Below are 16,676 nucleotides of genomic sequence, written 5' to 3' on the forward strand. Positions count from 1 at the left end.
TAGCGAGATTAATGTGATCCAATTCCTATAATACAGGGACCTCCTAAATACTTTAACCCTTTTTCCCTTCAAACAAAGAATCCATATTTGGACCAATTTGTCCATTCACTCTCTTCAATTCTCTTGACAAATGTGGATCAAAGGGTCTCTTGGGGCAAAATTACAACTTGTAAATGAATATGAACAAATCCAAAAAGATAAGAGCTGGTTTTAAAATAGAACAGCAAATGCAATTGAATTAAGTGAGCCCTCATTAGGTGCTAGTAATTAAATTAAGTTAGCCCCCAAATCCCAAAAATTGATTTTTTTTAAATTGTCAATTTTAATCTCAGTATTTTTTTTTTTTGAATTTTGAAACTTTAGTCTTGATTTAAATAATAACAGTTAAATTCGTTCAATTAAATTCAATTACTAGTCTTATATTGTGTGTACAATTGTAGATTTAGTCCATATTTTTAATCGAATAATTCTAAGTAACGCAAATAACATTTGTTAATCCATTAACTGGAATTTTAGTGAATAATATGTGGAAATAACAAACTGACATGCATTATACATATGATAATATATTTGCCGCATCAAATTTTGGAAATAGCAGAACTTAATTGTTTGACGAGGACTGAAATATGAAAATTTGGAAAGTGCTTAGCTAAAAATTATCAAATTAAAGTATAAGAATTAAATACACAACTTTCATAAAGTAGAAGGACTAATAGCAGAATTTAACACAAAAAAAAAAATTTTCCTGGTACAGAGGAATCCTTTAAATATGTGGATGATATTAACCATGTTATCTTCTCTTCTTTCATAACCAAATAGGAAATAACTCCAATGACTTTCACTTCTTAAAACTGTGTCAATGGAGCTCTCCCTCTTCTCTTACCATCAAAACAGCTTCAGTCTCCTCCACAAACCTTTCTTCTCACTTCCCATTTCAGGTAAATAAAAACACATCCATATCTCTTTTATTCGTTTGCGTTAGTATCTACGTGACTCGAAATCGAGTGCGATATTTGTTTATGTATTTTTATAATGCAATGAAACCATTTGTTTGAACCTCAGGGAAGAGAGTACCAAAGAGAGATCCATTTCTATTGCAATGTCACTGCACGTTGTCATCATCTTCTAATGATGATGATAATATAAAAGCAGCAATTGTGTCTTTGCAGCATGAGGCAAGAAGGGTAGTGCTTGGTTCTCTCCTCACAGCTGGTTAGTGCTTTAACATCAGTCCCACTTAATAATGGGTAATTAGTGATGTGTTTCATGTTCTGATGAACTTCGTTTCATGACTGATTCAGCTGCTGCAATGTATATCTCTGATGTGGCTGAGGCGGCTAGTACAAGTAGAAGAGCTGTAAATATAATCCCATTGTCAAGCTTTTTTTTATCCTTTTCTTTGGTATAATTTGTTCGCTATATGTTCGATTTTTTGCAGCTTAGGGGAGCTAAAATACCTGAGACTGAATTCACAACTCTTCCCAATGGGCTCAAGTTAGTAAATTTTCAACCCCTTTCCATTAATTCTCAATTTCTCATCTTATACCTGGAAAAATGTATGTTATATTCAAGATATTAATGTGGGTGAAAGTACCATGGAGGCCCTTGTACTAAGAGTCGAATTGCATTTTGTCCCCTCTACTCAAAAAATGGGCAAATTCGTCGTTGTACTTGCGATCAAGGAGCAAACCGATCATTCTGTTAAAATTTCCATCCATTTTTACTGTAAATTTTTAATAAAAAAGATCAATTTGCAGTAAAAATTATGACATAATCTATAAAATGCAATATGACTTCTAGTACAAGGGCCTCTATGGTACTTTATTGGGAAAACTACATTAAAATGGTCCTCATATATGCAATGCAAACGACATAATCTATAAAGAAAGAAGTGATTTCTTAATGGCAGTGCTTATACAATTTTTGACATCCACAATCTTCTCCAGGTACTATGATTTGAAGGTCGGCAGTGGACTTAAAGCTGTTAAGGGATCTCGGGTTGCAGTACGGTTGTGAACTTGTTAGATTTCATTAAAGCTCTATCATATATGTACTTTTTATGATTTGCTTTTATCTTACATTCTACCAAAATGAGGAATTTAGCTGATTATCATTAAAGTTTGGGAAAACTTTCACTATGTCATAGAGCCATGTTTCCAAGACCGATGATCTAATGTCAGCGATGACAATCCGACACCGTTGTGATATTAATTAGTGTTCACTGAAAGCTGAAGTGATTGAATGGAATAGAAGGAGAAAATCTCAAACATAATTAAGCCTGTTCTGCCTTAATGATCTATGCTCATATGAAGTTTCATGTCACCCTCTGATAAATCCTGTAATTGTTCGATTGTTGCGTTTGTTTGTTGCGGTAAGTTTGAAGCGGTATGGTTGGTTTTTTTCGTAGGTGCACTATGTTGCAAAATGGAGAGGCGTCACGTTTATGACTAGCAGACAAGGACTTGGTGTCGGAGGTGGGACGGTAAGACCGACATGTTCCGTAGGCAGTTTTCATGCTGTATAACTATAACCGCCATTGCTATTAACCTACTGTAATTACATCTTTGGCAATAGTGATATGCTTGAATTCATGCATGCAGCCTTATGGTTTTGATATTGGCCAATCTGAAAGGGGAAATGTGCTTAAGGGACTGGATCTCGGTGTTGAAGGAATGCGGGTCGGAGGCCAGGTGAAGATCATACATACATACATACACGCACACACAACATGCATGCATACATACGGTTCCTTGATGTTTAACAAATAGTTTTGTTTACAGAGACTGCTGATAGTTCCTCCTGAGCTAGCATATGGGAAAAAGGGAGTACAAGAAATCCCTCCAAATGCAACAATTGAGGTAACAATCATCCTTTAAAATTGGACATATAATGTTATGATACCAATCACTGGTGATCAATGGCATGGGCAAATAGTTGCACTTTTTTCACTTAACAATCATCCTTTAAAACTTGGATTGTACTGATATTTGGTCAATTTGTTGGTTTCTAGTAAACAACTGTTAAGCTCCTTCCAATGCCTGATAGTCTTTTATCAATTCGTTACTCGGACTCTTCACTTTCTTTTAAGTTAAATGCTTTGAGATTAAATAGAGTTGCTCACGTATAAGCTAAACCTTTCAAAATGATTATTAAATAAGGATTACACATTTTTTAATATGCTTAAATAAGAGCTTTTCAAATACCGTATATCATATTTCAAATTATGTCTTTATTTCCTCTTTTCTTTTCCAGTAACTACTAACTCCTTATCATATGTTATATTCCATAAATTATTATTGCATTTCCTGAACTCATTTTTCTGCACATTAACTATTTGTATAACATGCAGTTGGATGTTGAGTTATTGTCCATCAAACAAAGCCCATTTGGGTAAGTAATTAAGTATGTATAATAATTAATGATAAAAGTACCATAGAGATTAGTCCTTGTACATTAAATCAGAAAGTAAATCGGTCTCTTCTATTAAAAATTTCATCCATTTCTACTATTCAAAATTGATCCATGTATGTGAACATATTTTTGGTTATTTTGACAGCTACGTCAGTTTTATTAGAAAAATGGATGAATTTTTAACAGAAATGACCGTAATGTACTAGGCCTAATTTTCTCATTTTAAATATAGAAACCAAAATATAATCTAACTCTTAATATAAAATCACTATGATACTTTTACCAACAAAAAAACTTTTCTAGCATACCATAAGTATTTAAATAGTCCCTAGCAATTTGATTAACCCACTAATTTATTTGTGGTGCAGAACTCCTGTAAAAGTTATTGAGGGTTGATTCACAATTTGACACAAACTGGGAAAATTTATACATGTTTTTTTTTTTGTTCTCTTGTAATCTCTCTCGATTTGATATACTACTAAGAAAAAATTTAATTATTTAATTTTTTTTTGAAGTGTTTGGTATCCACAATGAATTTTCACTTTAATTCAAAATTTTCAAAAAATAAACTCAGATAACATAAATTAATAGTACTTTACATTTTAGTACACTCTAATCCCCTGTTTGCATTTTTTGACTGAACAAACAAGGAAAGAATGAAAAATAAGTATGAACATTTTTTTTTATATCACTAAAAAAACCAGACACAAAACAATGAGTTTTACAAAATTGACTTGCAAACTTAGACACCAATTGCCTATTTCTACATCTCTGACCAAACCAAACCCGAAACAGCAACCGTGTAAAGAGAAACGAGCACCGTTTTTCCGCACCCCGAATCCGGTTGAGAGTATACAGATTTAGCTATCCATAAGAGGATAAGACGTCCCGTCCGTCCACGAGCAATCCAGGCCAGAATAAGAACCTTTACTATCTGAGTAAGAAAGCACAAACGCCTTGCCGATCACAATAAATAACCGATCGGACAATCTACTATATAGATCGAAGAAAGAATGAATATTTTTTTCGGGGAATCGAGGGTTTAAATTACAAGAACTGGAACTCAACGAGCTCTAACAGTTGTATTAGGAAGGTTATAAAACTCAAAGGTATGAGCTTGAATAATATCTCTTTCGTCGAGCTACTCACGCTCACCTGCCCTTCGTTTATGAAGTCTTTACTTGAAGTAATCGAGACATTTACAGATAATGAACCTAACAAAGTTGAGAGTCCGAGACGATGTAAGAGATAATGTTGCTAAATGAAAAGCAAAGCTTACGGTAAAAAGCGTATAATCGTATTGTAAAATTGAACTTACAATCATAGTTGGCCCATCCGATTCGTTGATGAGCAAGATCATAAACAAATATCTTATCTTTTAAGACAAGATCTGCAAAAAAAAAAAAATCGAGTAAGTCACCAAAATGGTTAAATTCATATTCTCCGTTCAAAAAGTCCCAGCTTCAATGATTTTTATGAATTCAGGCAGAAATACTACTTACAGTAGCTTTATACTACGGAGTAAACTTTATTTGATTCAAAGAAAACCGTAACTAACCTCCTAAAATCGATATTCCACCCTGAACCTTTTGGAAACCGATGCACCACATTGTGGCACCATCCTGTCCAAAAAGAAACCCCGACCCATTACACATCATGGAACAGAAATTCGATTAACAGCAATCGTTTTTTAAATTCATAACAACTTACGTAGAAACCCGAGCGTATAAGATAGTCTTCCGGTTTTAACATCATTGATGCACCAGAAGCAAAATTTAGACTAACCGGGGGGAATATCTGACTTACACTGACAATCCAAAAACGGTTGTCAGTCTCATTTATACAAAACTATGAAATTACAACATAAAAGATAAAGCTATAGAATTAACCTGGCAGCGACTAGATAACACTGGTTTCCTTTAGAAATGGTGGGAGTAACGGAAGGTGAAACAGTAGCAGTTATCTGTGAATTCAAAAACGAGAGTCAATGATTGCTATATGTCATCGTTTACATTTTTATGTTCAAAGAAAATCGAAAACCGATTCATAAGATATCGTACTTACAGCAATAACAAATGGATCATATGCCTCTTGCACGAGGTATGCCAAAGTTGTTCCGGAGTCAACAATAGTACCACGATTACTAGATGTTGCGAAAACTGATGGATCAATTTGTAGCAACTGTCCGTTGACAGCAATGCTCTGTAGCATTAAATTATAATGAGGCCTGAAAAAGTCAAAACAATGAAATCATCAAACCTGCCATAAACAGAGGGAACTAAACAAAAAAAAAAGAAACTTGTATAATTGTGGCACGAGTGTATGCAAGAAAGGTGACATACTGTGATGGGACAAGTGGACTATAAACAATGCTAGGTTCCATAATCGCACCGAGAACCATTATACCCCCTCCACTGCCATCCCCTTTAAGACAATGTGAGAAAACTCTAGGTGTTATACCCCGTGATGATAATTGTGATATTACAGACAGATCGCCCCGGCCAAACCCGAATATCCCATCCACAGCTTTATCTGTCTTCGTTAAGTCACCGGACTGATATGTGCTGCACCTGTTTCCGTACAATGTTCAAAAAGGAATAAATTTTTAATAACACGGTGAGATTAAAATAAGACATACAACCATGAAGATATTATACATGCAACTTAAATGACCAAGTTTACATTCCTTCTTGTGACTCAATTAATCTGACATTAACCTCATTTCCGGATCCCTTTACTGAAAAAATGAGCAAGTTAATCCCTATATGTTGGATAAAAAAACAAACTGGTCCTTCTCTTAAAAATTCCATTTATTTTTATTGTTAAAAACCAGTTTTTGTAAGTTAGCATGAGGTGTGGCACGCCATGTATAACTGTCTGATTATTCCACCAAATATGCCAATTTTAATGATAGAAATAGATGATTTTTTAATAGAAAAAACCACTTTGCTCTTTAATCTAAGGTATTAGAATTATTTTTTCTTGAGTAAAGATGGCAAAATGTAATCTGACTCCAAATACAGTAGCCTCCATGTTACTTTTACCCAAAAATCTCTATCAAGTCATGGAAGCTCACCCGAACACAATGAGAGCCGAAGAGTTAGCAATCGAAGACTGTCCCATAACAGCATCAAAAGACAACATATCAACCACATAATAACCAGATGTTCCACTTCCATCCCCGTATTGAAATGAGTAACTACACTGATTACTCTGAGAGCACTGAGTTGCAGTTGTTTGATATTCTGAAGAACACATTGGATCCGAACAAGGAACCATCCTAGCGGATGACGAACTCGTGGTGTCAAATAAACCGAGCTGAATCTGTACAATACACAGCATAACAAGTTAGCAATTACATACTCGACCATCATTTTTCCTCTTAAAACTTCTCAAATAAGGGAAAGGGATTTTACTCCAAGTCCACTGGATTGAGGACAATCAGTACAAGAACTGCAAGTCACCCATAGTATATCACTTCCGGTATCTATCTGCACATTGAATTCTCTAGGAGGTGATCCGAGTTTAACCTTTGTAAAATAAAGCCTGAACAAATGAACACATAAAGGATTCAAGAACAAAATCAATGTCACTAATCAAGATTCAAATGCTAAAAGAGAACCAAAGCGTAAAAGTACAAGGCTCCTATACTAGAAGTCAAAGTGTATTTTATCCTTTTACTGAAAAAAAAATTAGCAAGTTAGTCCTTGTAGGTTAGATTAAAGAACAAATTGACCCTTTTGTTAAATTTCATCCATTTCAAATGCTAAAAATAAGAGTGGCTGATGGAATACCCAAAGAGTTACACGAGATGTGCCACATGTACTTCATGTGCATACAGATCAGTTTTTAACAGTAAAATGGATGAAATTTTTAACAGAAGTACCGGTTTGCTCCTTATTCCTTAATCTAACATATTGGGACTAAGTTACCCATTTTTTGAATAAAGGGAGCAAAATGTCATTCGACTCCAGAGCTAACAAGTTTTCATCTTTGGATAAAAAAAATGGGAAAAAAAAGTTTTTTTTTTCCCTTTTTCCTTCAACATTTCATTATCTTCCACAGCTGTTACAAGAAGCGTAAGGATAAAGCACTAAACAATATCCAGAAAAAATAATGAATTGATATATAAAGAACCTAAATTTAGCAAAGTTTCATACTTTACAAATTCACAAAAACAAAACCCATTAAAGAACATAAAACTACAAACTCATTAACAAGCAAAAAAACAGCCATAAAAATGAAAAAAAAAAAGAAACAAGAAACAGAAAAGGGGGGTTAAGTAAACAATTACCCAACGAGATAGGGATCAGAGGTGCCTTGAACAGAGAAATCGACGACTCCACCAACGAGACCTTGCAACATACGAGAGTGCCTGAGTTGATCACGAGCTACGAGTTGGTTCAACTCAACTCGACCATTCAAAGGAAAAGCTCTTTCAAGTGGGATAACAACACAAGAAGCCACCGACAAGACTGTTAAAAATCCCAAGACCAATAGAAGCCTCAAAGCCCGCATTTTTTTTTCCTTCAAAGGCTTTGAGAAACAAAATTTTAATGAACAAAAAAAAATGGGTTTTTGTTTTATAAAGATAGATCGAAATTAAAAGATCGATCTTGTTTGATTCCCTGCATTGAGAAAAGGAAAAGAAAAGAAAAAAAGGAAAGCAAAGAAAAGAAAAGAAAACGAGAGTGTTACTAAGGAAATAAAAAATACTCTTGCGAAATGGATTGGATTTTTTGATTATTAGCCAGCTAAGATGGGGGATAAAATATAGGCGTTGTGACTTAGAAAGACTAAAATACCCTTTATTGAGCAATGATTTTGCAGTAGTTATGGTATATAATTTTGTTTGCTTCATTAAATTAAAAATAAATTAATAGTTGAAATATTTGAAAAAAAATAAAGGATAAAAATCTAATTTTTTATTAAAAACAAATAATAAATTTGATTTCTCAATTTTTAATCGAAGAAAAGTGATTATTTTTCTAGTAATTTTTGTATAATGCGCTTCAACGCACTCGAACCTACCACGTCATCTTTCATTGACAATAGTACCCATGTAAATCGAACTAAGACTCAATAATGAAAAGGACGATATTATATATTATTATGTGTAAAATTGTTAACAAAATTCATAATATACATCAATTAGTACCCTTTTTTACATCAATTATTAATAATCATTTATGCAATTATGTTTAATTTATTTTATTTCTAAAAGTATTTTTAGATATTGGTTTGTGCAAAATTAAATTTTATTTTTTAAAAAATATACTCAATTGGCAAGAAAGGCAGAAATGTAATGAAGTTGACTCAAAAGTCTTTGAGGGTACAATTTATAGGATATTTATTATCATTTGACTTTAAGTTGACCCTCTCATTAAAGCAACAAAATATTAATAAAAATATAGTAATTAAATAAATATTTATATTATGTTACTCTTTATTGAAATTTTGGTATTTTGAGTTCGAATAGATAGAGAGAATTCTCACAAAAATCTATTGTGAATAGTCGTATTGTGAATAGTCGTATTTTGTTACAAATATAGAAAAATTAAAATAAATGAAAAATCAACCAAAACATAATAAAAATCTAAATTTTAAAAAATTAATAACTTTGGTTTCTGATTTTTAATTGATATTCTATCCTTGATTTTCAATTTGTTACTGATTATTTACAATTATATATCACCGGTTGAACAATCAATTCTCGATTTTCTACTTAAGAAATATTGTCTCCTTACCATTTGACCCAATAAATATCGGTACACGTGGTATTTTGTTCTTATGAGAAAAAAGATTATTATTTTTCTAATATTTTTTGTATAATGCATTAAAATGATAGATAAAAATATAAATTATTATATTTAATATAATATACATCAATTTCTGATAATAATTTATGCAAATATACTTAATTTTATATTTCTAAAAAATATGTTTAGAAGTTGATTTGAGGAAAAATAAATTTATTTAAAAAAGATCATGTGATCAATGTTTGGATGAAAGGAAAATGACAAGAAAGGCAGAAATGTTATCAAGTTGACTCAAAAGTCTTTTGAGGGTACACATTTAAAATGATAATTATTATTATTTGAGTTTAAGTTGACTTAATTCTCTCATTTTTGGAGTGTTTAAAATATTAATAATAAAAAGTTAACTAAGAATAGAGTAATTAAATAAAATATTTATATTATTTGTTACTTTTTATTGAAATTATGGAACAATTATATAAATCTCTCGTGAAAATTATTTTCGACAAGTAATTTACATAACTGACAGACCCATTCGTTAACTGCCATATCATTTTCCGCTCGAAAGAACTCGAGTTACATCACAATGCTACCTTACTTAAACTAATAGCATCAGGCCACTTGCCTTTGATACACCAATATCGATTGGTCACATGACATATCGGAACAAAGGAAAGAACAAAGCAACCGTTTATCTCGGTCTTTCTCGCTAAATCTCAACCTACTTATTTCTTTACAATTCCGACTACCTCATTCATCAACCATTCCTCTTGTCATAAATGGGATAAACTGATCATATTGTCACTTGTTTTTTTTTTTGTACATTAACACATTCGATGTAAATTTATATTATTATCAATTAATTAACTTTTTTCATATATTTTAAATTTTTAAAAATCGTTACCTTATTATTAAAAAAAAATTATGATACGATTAAATATTAAAAATATATCAAATATTCTTAAGAAAGTTTTAAATAGTTTCGAAATGTGGACAGCGTACGGTGCGTATTTGCACGCCTGAATTGACCAAAAGAGTCAGCAGCATACCCACGCGCAGCTGTTGGGAGAGACGACCAAGACCATAGACTCGTATATATATATATATGTATATTAGCATAATAATCATGCTTAAAATCTCACATGTTTGATTAAATGAAGAACTGATTATCGTGGGCTGAGGAGGTGGGTTAAAAAAGTGGAAGGATTTAGATAAAAAAGTAAAGTTCGTTTTTTAAATAGATCGGACTTTGGATAATATTTTTTGGTCCAAACTTGAATTTGTAAAAAAAAAAATTATTGCTTTTTGTTGTTGTTTTTACTGCTTTTGTTGTTGTTTGTCATTGTTTTGGTGCTGTTTGGCTATTATATTGCTATTATTTTGTTGTTATTGTTTAGATATTATATAACTCTTGTTTTATTGTTATTACTATTATTTTAGAGTTATTTTTACTATTATTTTAGAGGTATTTGCTTGATAAGTTGCACCTATCTTAATAAATAATTTTTAATTTATTTTCAATTTGTTGAAAAATATTTATTTTAATATTTTTAGTACATTTGATATATACTTTTTAAATTTATTTTTATATAAAAATAATAATATAAAAAATCTCAATACAGGCAGGCTAGGCTGGGCTTGAGTTTTAGCATTTTTATTCAAACTAGACTTGAGCAAAATTTTAAGCCCATTTTTCGGATTAGACCAAGCCTGAGCTTAGAAAACAGACCTAAAATTTATATAAATTATTAATTTTGTTTTAGTTTATTTGAAAAGTCAATATCAATCAATAAAAATATTTTTTATAGGATCTCATATGCTTTAGGGGTAAAACGGGATAAAAATCGATAGTTTAAGTATCAATTTTGATCAAAATAAGTTTAAGTACTAATATGAGAACATTGAATATTTTAGGAGTCAAATTGCTTATTAAGCCATTTGAATTTGAACTCAACCCAATTTGATAAGGAGCGGAAAAAATTAAACTCATCCAACCCGAATAAGGAAATAATTTGATTCAAACTGAAATGATTCGTACAGATAATTCAAAATATGACTCCACTCAAAAAATTTGACCCACAAACTCAAATGATTCAATTTTAAAATGACCCCAACTTTAAATTATTTGAATCCAAATATACCAGTTCGAAGAAGGAGGTTGAACTGGTTGACTCACAAATCAGTAGGAGCATATTGAATTGGGCTAAAACCCAATTGAATCGAATTTTTCTATTTTTAATGATTTATTTAATTAAACCGGACTAAACAATCAAACTGATAATTAAAAATGTAGTCCGATCACCGATTCAGTTAAAAAAACATAATTGTCAGCAATAATAATTATAAATTTTATTTTATTTTATTTTATTTAGATAGCCTCTAACTTTTAACTTCAATCCAAATAAGCTTGTAACCTATATCTAAAAATCTCTTCAAATAAGACCTTACTAGTATGGATGAAGTTAAAATTTTGTATTAATGGTGGGATAAAATGGATTAAATTATAAAATATTTTCTTTAAATAAAGTTATGAAACATTGACCAAGTTTTCCTTATTAAAAGATAGCTTTTCTTGTTGAATAACACTTTACAAAGGGCAACACTCATCCCTTTATTTATTCGGTTTTATTTTCAAAAGTCATGCATTATATATATATATATATATACACACACTGTTGATCTTGAATTCAAGTAGCGGGTTATTCTGTTGTTGATTAGAAAATATTATTAAAGTCTTCGTATTAAAAGTTAGATTATATTTTTTATATTTTCTCAAAAAATGAGTAAATTAGTTCATATATGTTAAATTAAAGAGTAAACTGATTCTTCTGTAAAAAAATTCATCTATTTTATTATTAAAATTTGGTCATTGTACATTAACATGAGGTGCACGCGGCACGCCTGATATTACCGTTTAGTTATTTCAGCTACGCCAATTTTTAATAGTAGAAATGTATGGAATTTATAACTATTTGCTATTTGATCTAATGTACAGAGACGAATTTGCCTATTTTTAAGTAAATAAGACAAATTCCAATCTAACTCTTAATATAAGGGTGTCTGTACTACTTTTACCTCCTTAATTTTAATGTAGAAAGAAAAAAAAGTGTTAATCTAAATATTAAATTATAAAATAAAACAAATAGTGGGAGTACTCAAGGTTTTGTCTCTTGAGAAGGGGTGCTTCGTGGAGAAGGAGGTGGTTCACAGAGAGTTTGCGTTTTTAGATGACGAGATTTGAACCATTATAGGTTCTTATCATATATGTTCTTTTTTATACAATGTCTAGAACTACCTATAGCCCCTCCCCAATTCTTAAATAAGAGGACAATGCACGTCAACGCACTCAAACCCACATCCCCCTGAATTGACAACACCACCAATGCCAATCGAACTAAAACTACTATAACGGCATACCATTTTAAAAGTTGAATCTTTTATTGAGATTTCCCATGTTTTCTGCCATGCAAGTATCATAAACTCAATCTTGGATCTTTTGTATTGTTTTTATTAGCTAGCAACATTAGAAATTCTATGAAGTATAACACACTCAAAACAATACTCTCGTCTGGTGAAATCATTTATACGTCAAACATTAGAGATATACATCAATGAAGAAATCTTATTTTGCTTCATTCTTTAGCAAATTACCAAACCCCTTTAATAAAACATCAACCCATTTTTCTTTTTCTTTTTCCAATGTAATAAGATTGCTTTTCTTGCTTACAAATTGACAATTCTTCCTTTCCATTTCCACTTTAATGCTTACCAAATTATCTTCTTCTTTTCTATTTATTAAAATCGGGTTTCTACTCCTAACAAACGGGCTTTATCTTTACGTGTTTGAATTAAGCTCGAATTTTAAAGTTGCTAATTAGAGACATGAATTGTAAAGCAGATTAAGATATCTATAGTTACGGAGTAAATTAGACTTTCTATTGAAGTAAATGACATTTCTCAGCGTTCAACCTTATCATTATTTAGAATTTTACCTCTTTGCTTCGAAACTAAATATTTTAAGAATTAAATCGCTCGCTTTCATCCTAGAATGACTGACTTGCTCCCAGACCTTTTATGAAAATGAATTATTTTTCGTTTATTTAGAGAATACAAAAGTGAAAATAATATTTAAAGAGAGTTGTTGATATTGGCTAAAAGGGTAAAAAAAAAATAACTCAAGATTGAAGTGCATTGTTCACCTAATAAATTAAGAAGGAAAATTTGAAATTTGGTGAGAATTTTATTTGAATTGGATGATTTGGTCCCTATAATATTTGAAAATTTCAATTTGATGGTCAAAAATCATATGGTAACTTTTATAAGGATCACCTTTTTTTTCTTTCTTTCTTTTGACAAATTTATTTTCAAAAGAAAATTTGTGGGGCAGAGGTAGATCTTCAATATTCAATAATATTGAATCTTGATTTCAATTTTCAACACCCCCTGTTCAATTTGCATCAATAATAAGTGGATCCAACTTTTGGCAGTCCAACTTGAATTTGGGTCAAGTTTTTGGCCCAAAACCCAACAAAAAAAAAGGACCAAAATAAAAATTTTGAAAATTGATCATAATATTTTTTTTAATAATTTTTCCCAGCATTATATAGAGCAGATTAAGCCCTAAAAAGAATTATCAAAATTTTATTTGAAATAATTGAATTAAATGATAGGGTAAATTACAATAATAGTCACTTATGTTTGAAATGTTACGTTTTAGTTACTTACGTTATCGTTTTGTTATGAAGTTGTCACCCTACTATTAGCGGTCCTACGTGGCAATCCAAATGGGTTTTAAATGCCAACTTGGATTTTCTACATGATAGTCCAAATTAAATTTATTTAATTAAAAACCTATTTTTATCACAGCAACTGGACATCTAAGTTGGCATTTAAAACCCATTTGGACTGTCACGTAGGACTGCCGTTAGGGAGGTAACGGAGTTTAATGGCAGAGTGGCCACTTTGTAACAAAACGATAACGTAAGTGACTAAAACGTAACATTTTAAACATAAATGACTAAAATATAATCTGAGACAAATAAAAATAACTATTTTTATAGTTTACCCTAAATGATATTATATAATTACAAACAACAATGTTATATTGCATGATGACTCTTCAAAAGTTCCAGAGGCATTACGCCATGAAAAGAAAATGAGTATCAAAGTAATGTGCTTGAGAGAACAAAAGAATGATACTCATGCATGTGTCACCATGAATATGAAAGAAAAATCTTAGTCACCTTAATTTTAGAGTTCGATGAAATAGTAAGGGTTTTTTTTTTTTAATTAGTGATTGAGAGTTCGATCTTTATCTTAGGTATGGAATAACTTTAAAATTCGTGATCAATATCTACTCCCTTAATAGATCTACAGAATACGAAAAATTAATTACTGGTTCGCTCCAATAAATACATTGAAAAAAAAATCTTATTCACACTATAAAAAAAATTGCTTAAGAACGAAATTTACTTTTGAGGTTTTAATTTTGTTGCAATAAAAAATGGACGTCACGTTCCACAAATCTATTGATGATATAATATTAAGTAGCTCTAGCAGCCTGCCAATGGCTAATTTAAGTATTCAATATAAAATCAATTAAATTAAAGAGATTTAATATCAACAGATGTTGTTGTGAAACTGATTGTAAAGGAGGGAGAATCGATCACATTAAAATTATCTTTTGAAGAGGTTTGTTTGATATCCGAAAACTACTCAACAACAGTCGGACAGGTGAGGAATGTTGGGGTGAACCAGAAAAGTTTAGGTAGAGCCATACCTAAATGTTGGCTAGGTAAACGTCTTGTAGTAAGAGTAATTATGAACCCTAGACCATCCTCATGGGGGTGGTAAACCGGTGAAGGGAGGGCTCCAATTAGTTAAAAAGAACCTGCAACCCCTTGGGGTTATCCTGTACTTAGAGAACTAGAAAAAGGAATAAATTTGGAGTAAGTAGCAGAGATATTTCTTTCTTAGAGCAATTGCTAGAGTTGATTATTTGATGTGTTCCATTTACATTAGTACGGATTGAACCCCTAATCACATAATTAAAGAACAAAGTGAACTACCACAACATCTGTCCTTATGATACTCTTTTATTAGTTAGTAAAAAAATAAAAAACTTGTAATTCCCTTGATGAATCACATCTCTACTATTGAAACACATGACTCTCATGAAATTTAGGTATCATCAGCTATCATCTCCCCATGTGATAAAGAAGAAAGGCTAGGCAGCCATTCCCAATATAAAACGTGATGGGCTTAGAAAAAGAAATAAAGAAAGAAAGAAAAGGGAGATGTCGTAATGGCATATCCTTTGGAAGATGCTCAAACTAGTTAGCCCCCTTCAATTGCCACAATAGAAAAGAAGCCCTATATCAACTCATACAAAGCTTCAATATCAAACCCTCTTAATAATTCAGCACCATCAAGGCCACCCTTGCCAATGGCTTCAATTAGACAAGGGTGGCCAATGGTACGTAGCTCTTTCTTTTATAGGGCTATTTTATTTTCGTAAAAGATGTTCTGAAACTTGAAGTTATCCATCGCTTTTCCTTTTAAAGACGATCTTCTCTTAATAGGGCAACTTCGATCCTTTGGCATTTGGCTTCCTCGCCTGGCATCTCTCTTCACTTCATTACACACACACACACACACACATATATATATATATGATTTGTGAGGCTCGAGGACAACTCATATTATATGTTATATTTCCAAGTTTTTTCTTGTTTATCTTTATAATTTGGTGGTTTGTTTAGTGACCTTTGTATTTGTAAGCCAGTGGCCAAAGTTTCAGTGTGCTACAGCCTTCTTGTAGTAGCTTATCTTTGTATTTGATCTTCCTACTAATATTAATTTTATGTCGTAGTTAAAATTATTGGAGTTCTTCAAAAGGTGAAATTGGTTAAATTTTGTTATTAATTTGTATATGATGAAGAAATTATAGATTTAATTTTTGTATTTTTTTTTGTTTTTTAAATTTCACTAATGGGATTTATTAAATTTATTAAGATTTTCTATTTTCAAACTCTTATGAGCTTGCTATTTCATACTGCTTATAAAAAAACTAGTTATTGGGTTAACATTTTTCATTTGCGGTCAAAATTGATAAATATAGGCACTAAAATAATTAAAATGGAGAATATGGATTAAATCTACAACTCTATACATATAAGCTTCTATTTCAACAAATCACACGTAGAGATATTGATAAAACACATAGAGTTAATGGTATTTCATAACTAATCGATTGAGCAGCAGCTTGTAGACCACCTAAAAAGGAATATTTATTATTTGATCCATATCCTGACATAAGAAGTCTAACAGGAGCAATACTTGAAATGGTAATCCATAAAAAAATATTGATATTGAGATCGGCTAAAATAAGGCAAGAGCTAAAAAGAATTACTGAAAAACTTAGTAAAATTGATACATTGCCTCTAGATGGAAGAATATTTTCTTTGAAAAGAAGTTTTGTTCCACCTGCTAGTGCTTGAAGAATGCACA

The 16,676-nt window shown here is 31.2% G+C and overlaps 2 protein-coding genes across 2 annotated transcripts; one reads left to right on the forward strand and one right to left on the reverse strand.

Annotated features, from left to right (window-relative positions):
• The first annotated feature begins 792 nt into the window (after positions 1–792).
• LOC105786391 (peptidyl-prolyl cis-trans isomerase FKBP16-4, chloroplastic) lies at positions 793–3,925 on the forward strand. The gene is made up of 10 exons (XM_012612786.2): positions 793–938; positions 1,063–1,212; positions 1,302–1,357; positions 1,439–1,494; positions 1,947–2,004; positions 2,408–2,482; positions 2,601–2,690; positions 2,781–2,858; positions 3,350–3,390; positions 3,780–3,925. Exons 1-10 carry the CDS (start codon positions 860–862, stop codon positions 3,805–3,807), a joined length of 711 nt encoding a protein of 236 aa, XP_012468240.1. The 5' UTR covers positions 793–859; the 3' UTR covers positions 3,808–3,925.
• Positions 3,926–3,965: 40 nt separating this feature from the next.
• On the reverse strand, positions 3,966–8,150 carry LOC105786389 (aspartic proteinase 36). The gene is made up of 10 exons (XM_012612784.2): positions 7,706–8,150; positions 6,828–6,957; positions 6,488–6,735; positions 5,754–5,981; positions 5,476–5,638; positions 5,301–5,374; positions 5,122–5,218; positions 4,970–5,033; positions 4,730–4,801; positions 3,966–4,625 (listed from the first exon to the last, which is right to left on the reverse strand). Exons 1-10 carry the CDS (start codon positions 7,927–7,929, stop codon positions 4,459–4,461), a joined length of 1,467 nt encoding a protein of 488 aa, XP_012468238.1. The 5' UTR covers positions 7,930–8,150; the 3' UTR covers positions 3,966–4,458.
• Between the last annotated feature and the right edge of the window lie 8,526 nt (positions 8,151–16,676).

Source organism: Gossypium raimondii, chromosome 1, assembly GCF_025698545.1.
Source record: "Gossypium raimondii isolate GPD5lz chromosome 1, ASM2569854v1, whole genome shotgun sequence".
NCBI classification, from domain to species: domain Eukaryota; kingdom Viridiplantae; phylum Streptophyta; class Magnoliopsida; order Malvales; family Malvaceae; genus Gossypium; species Gossypium raimondii.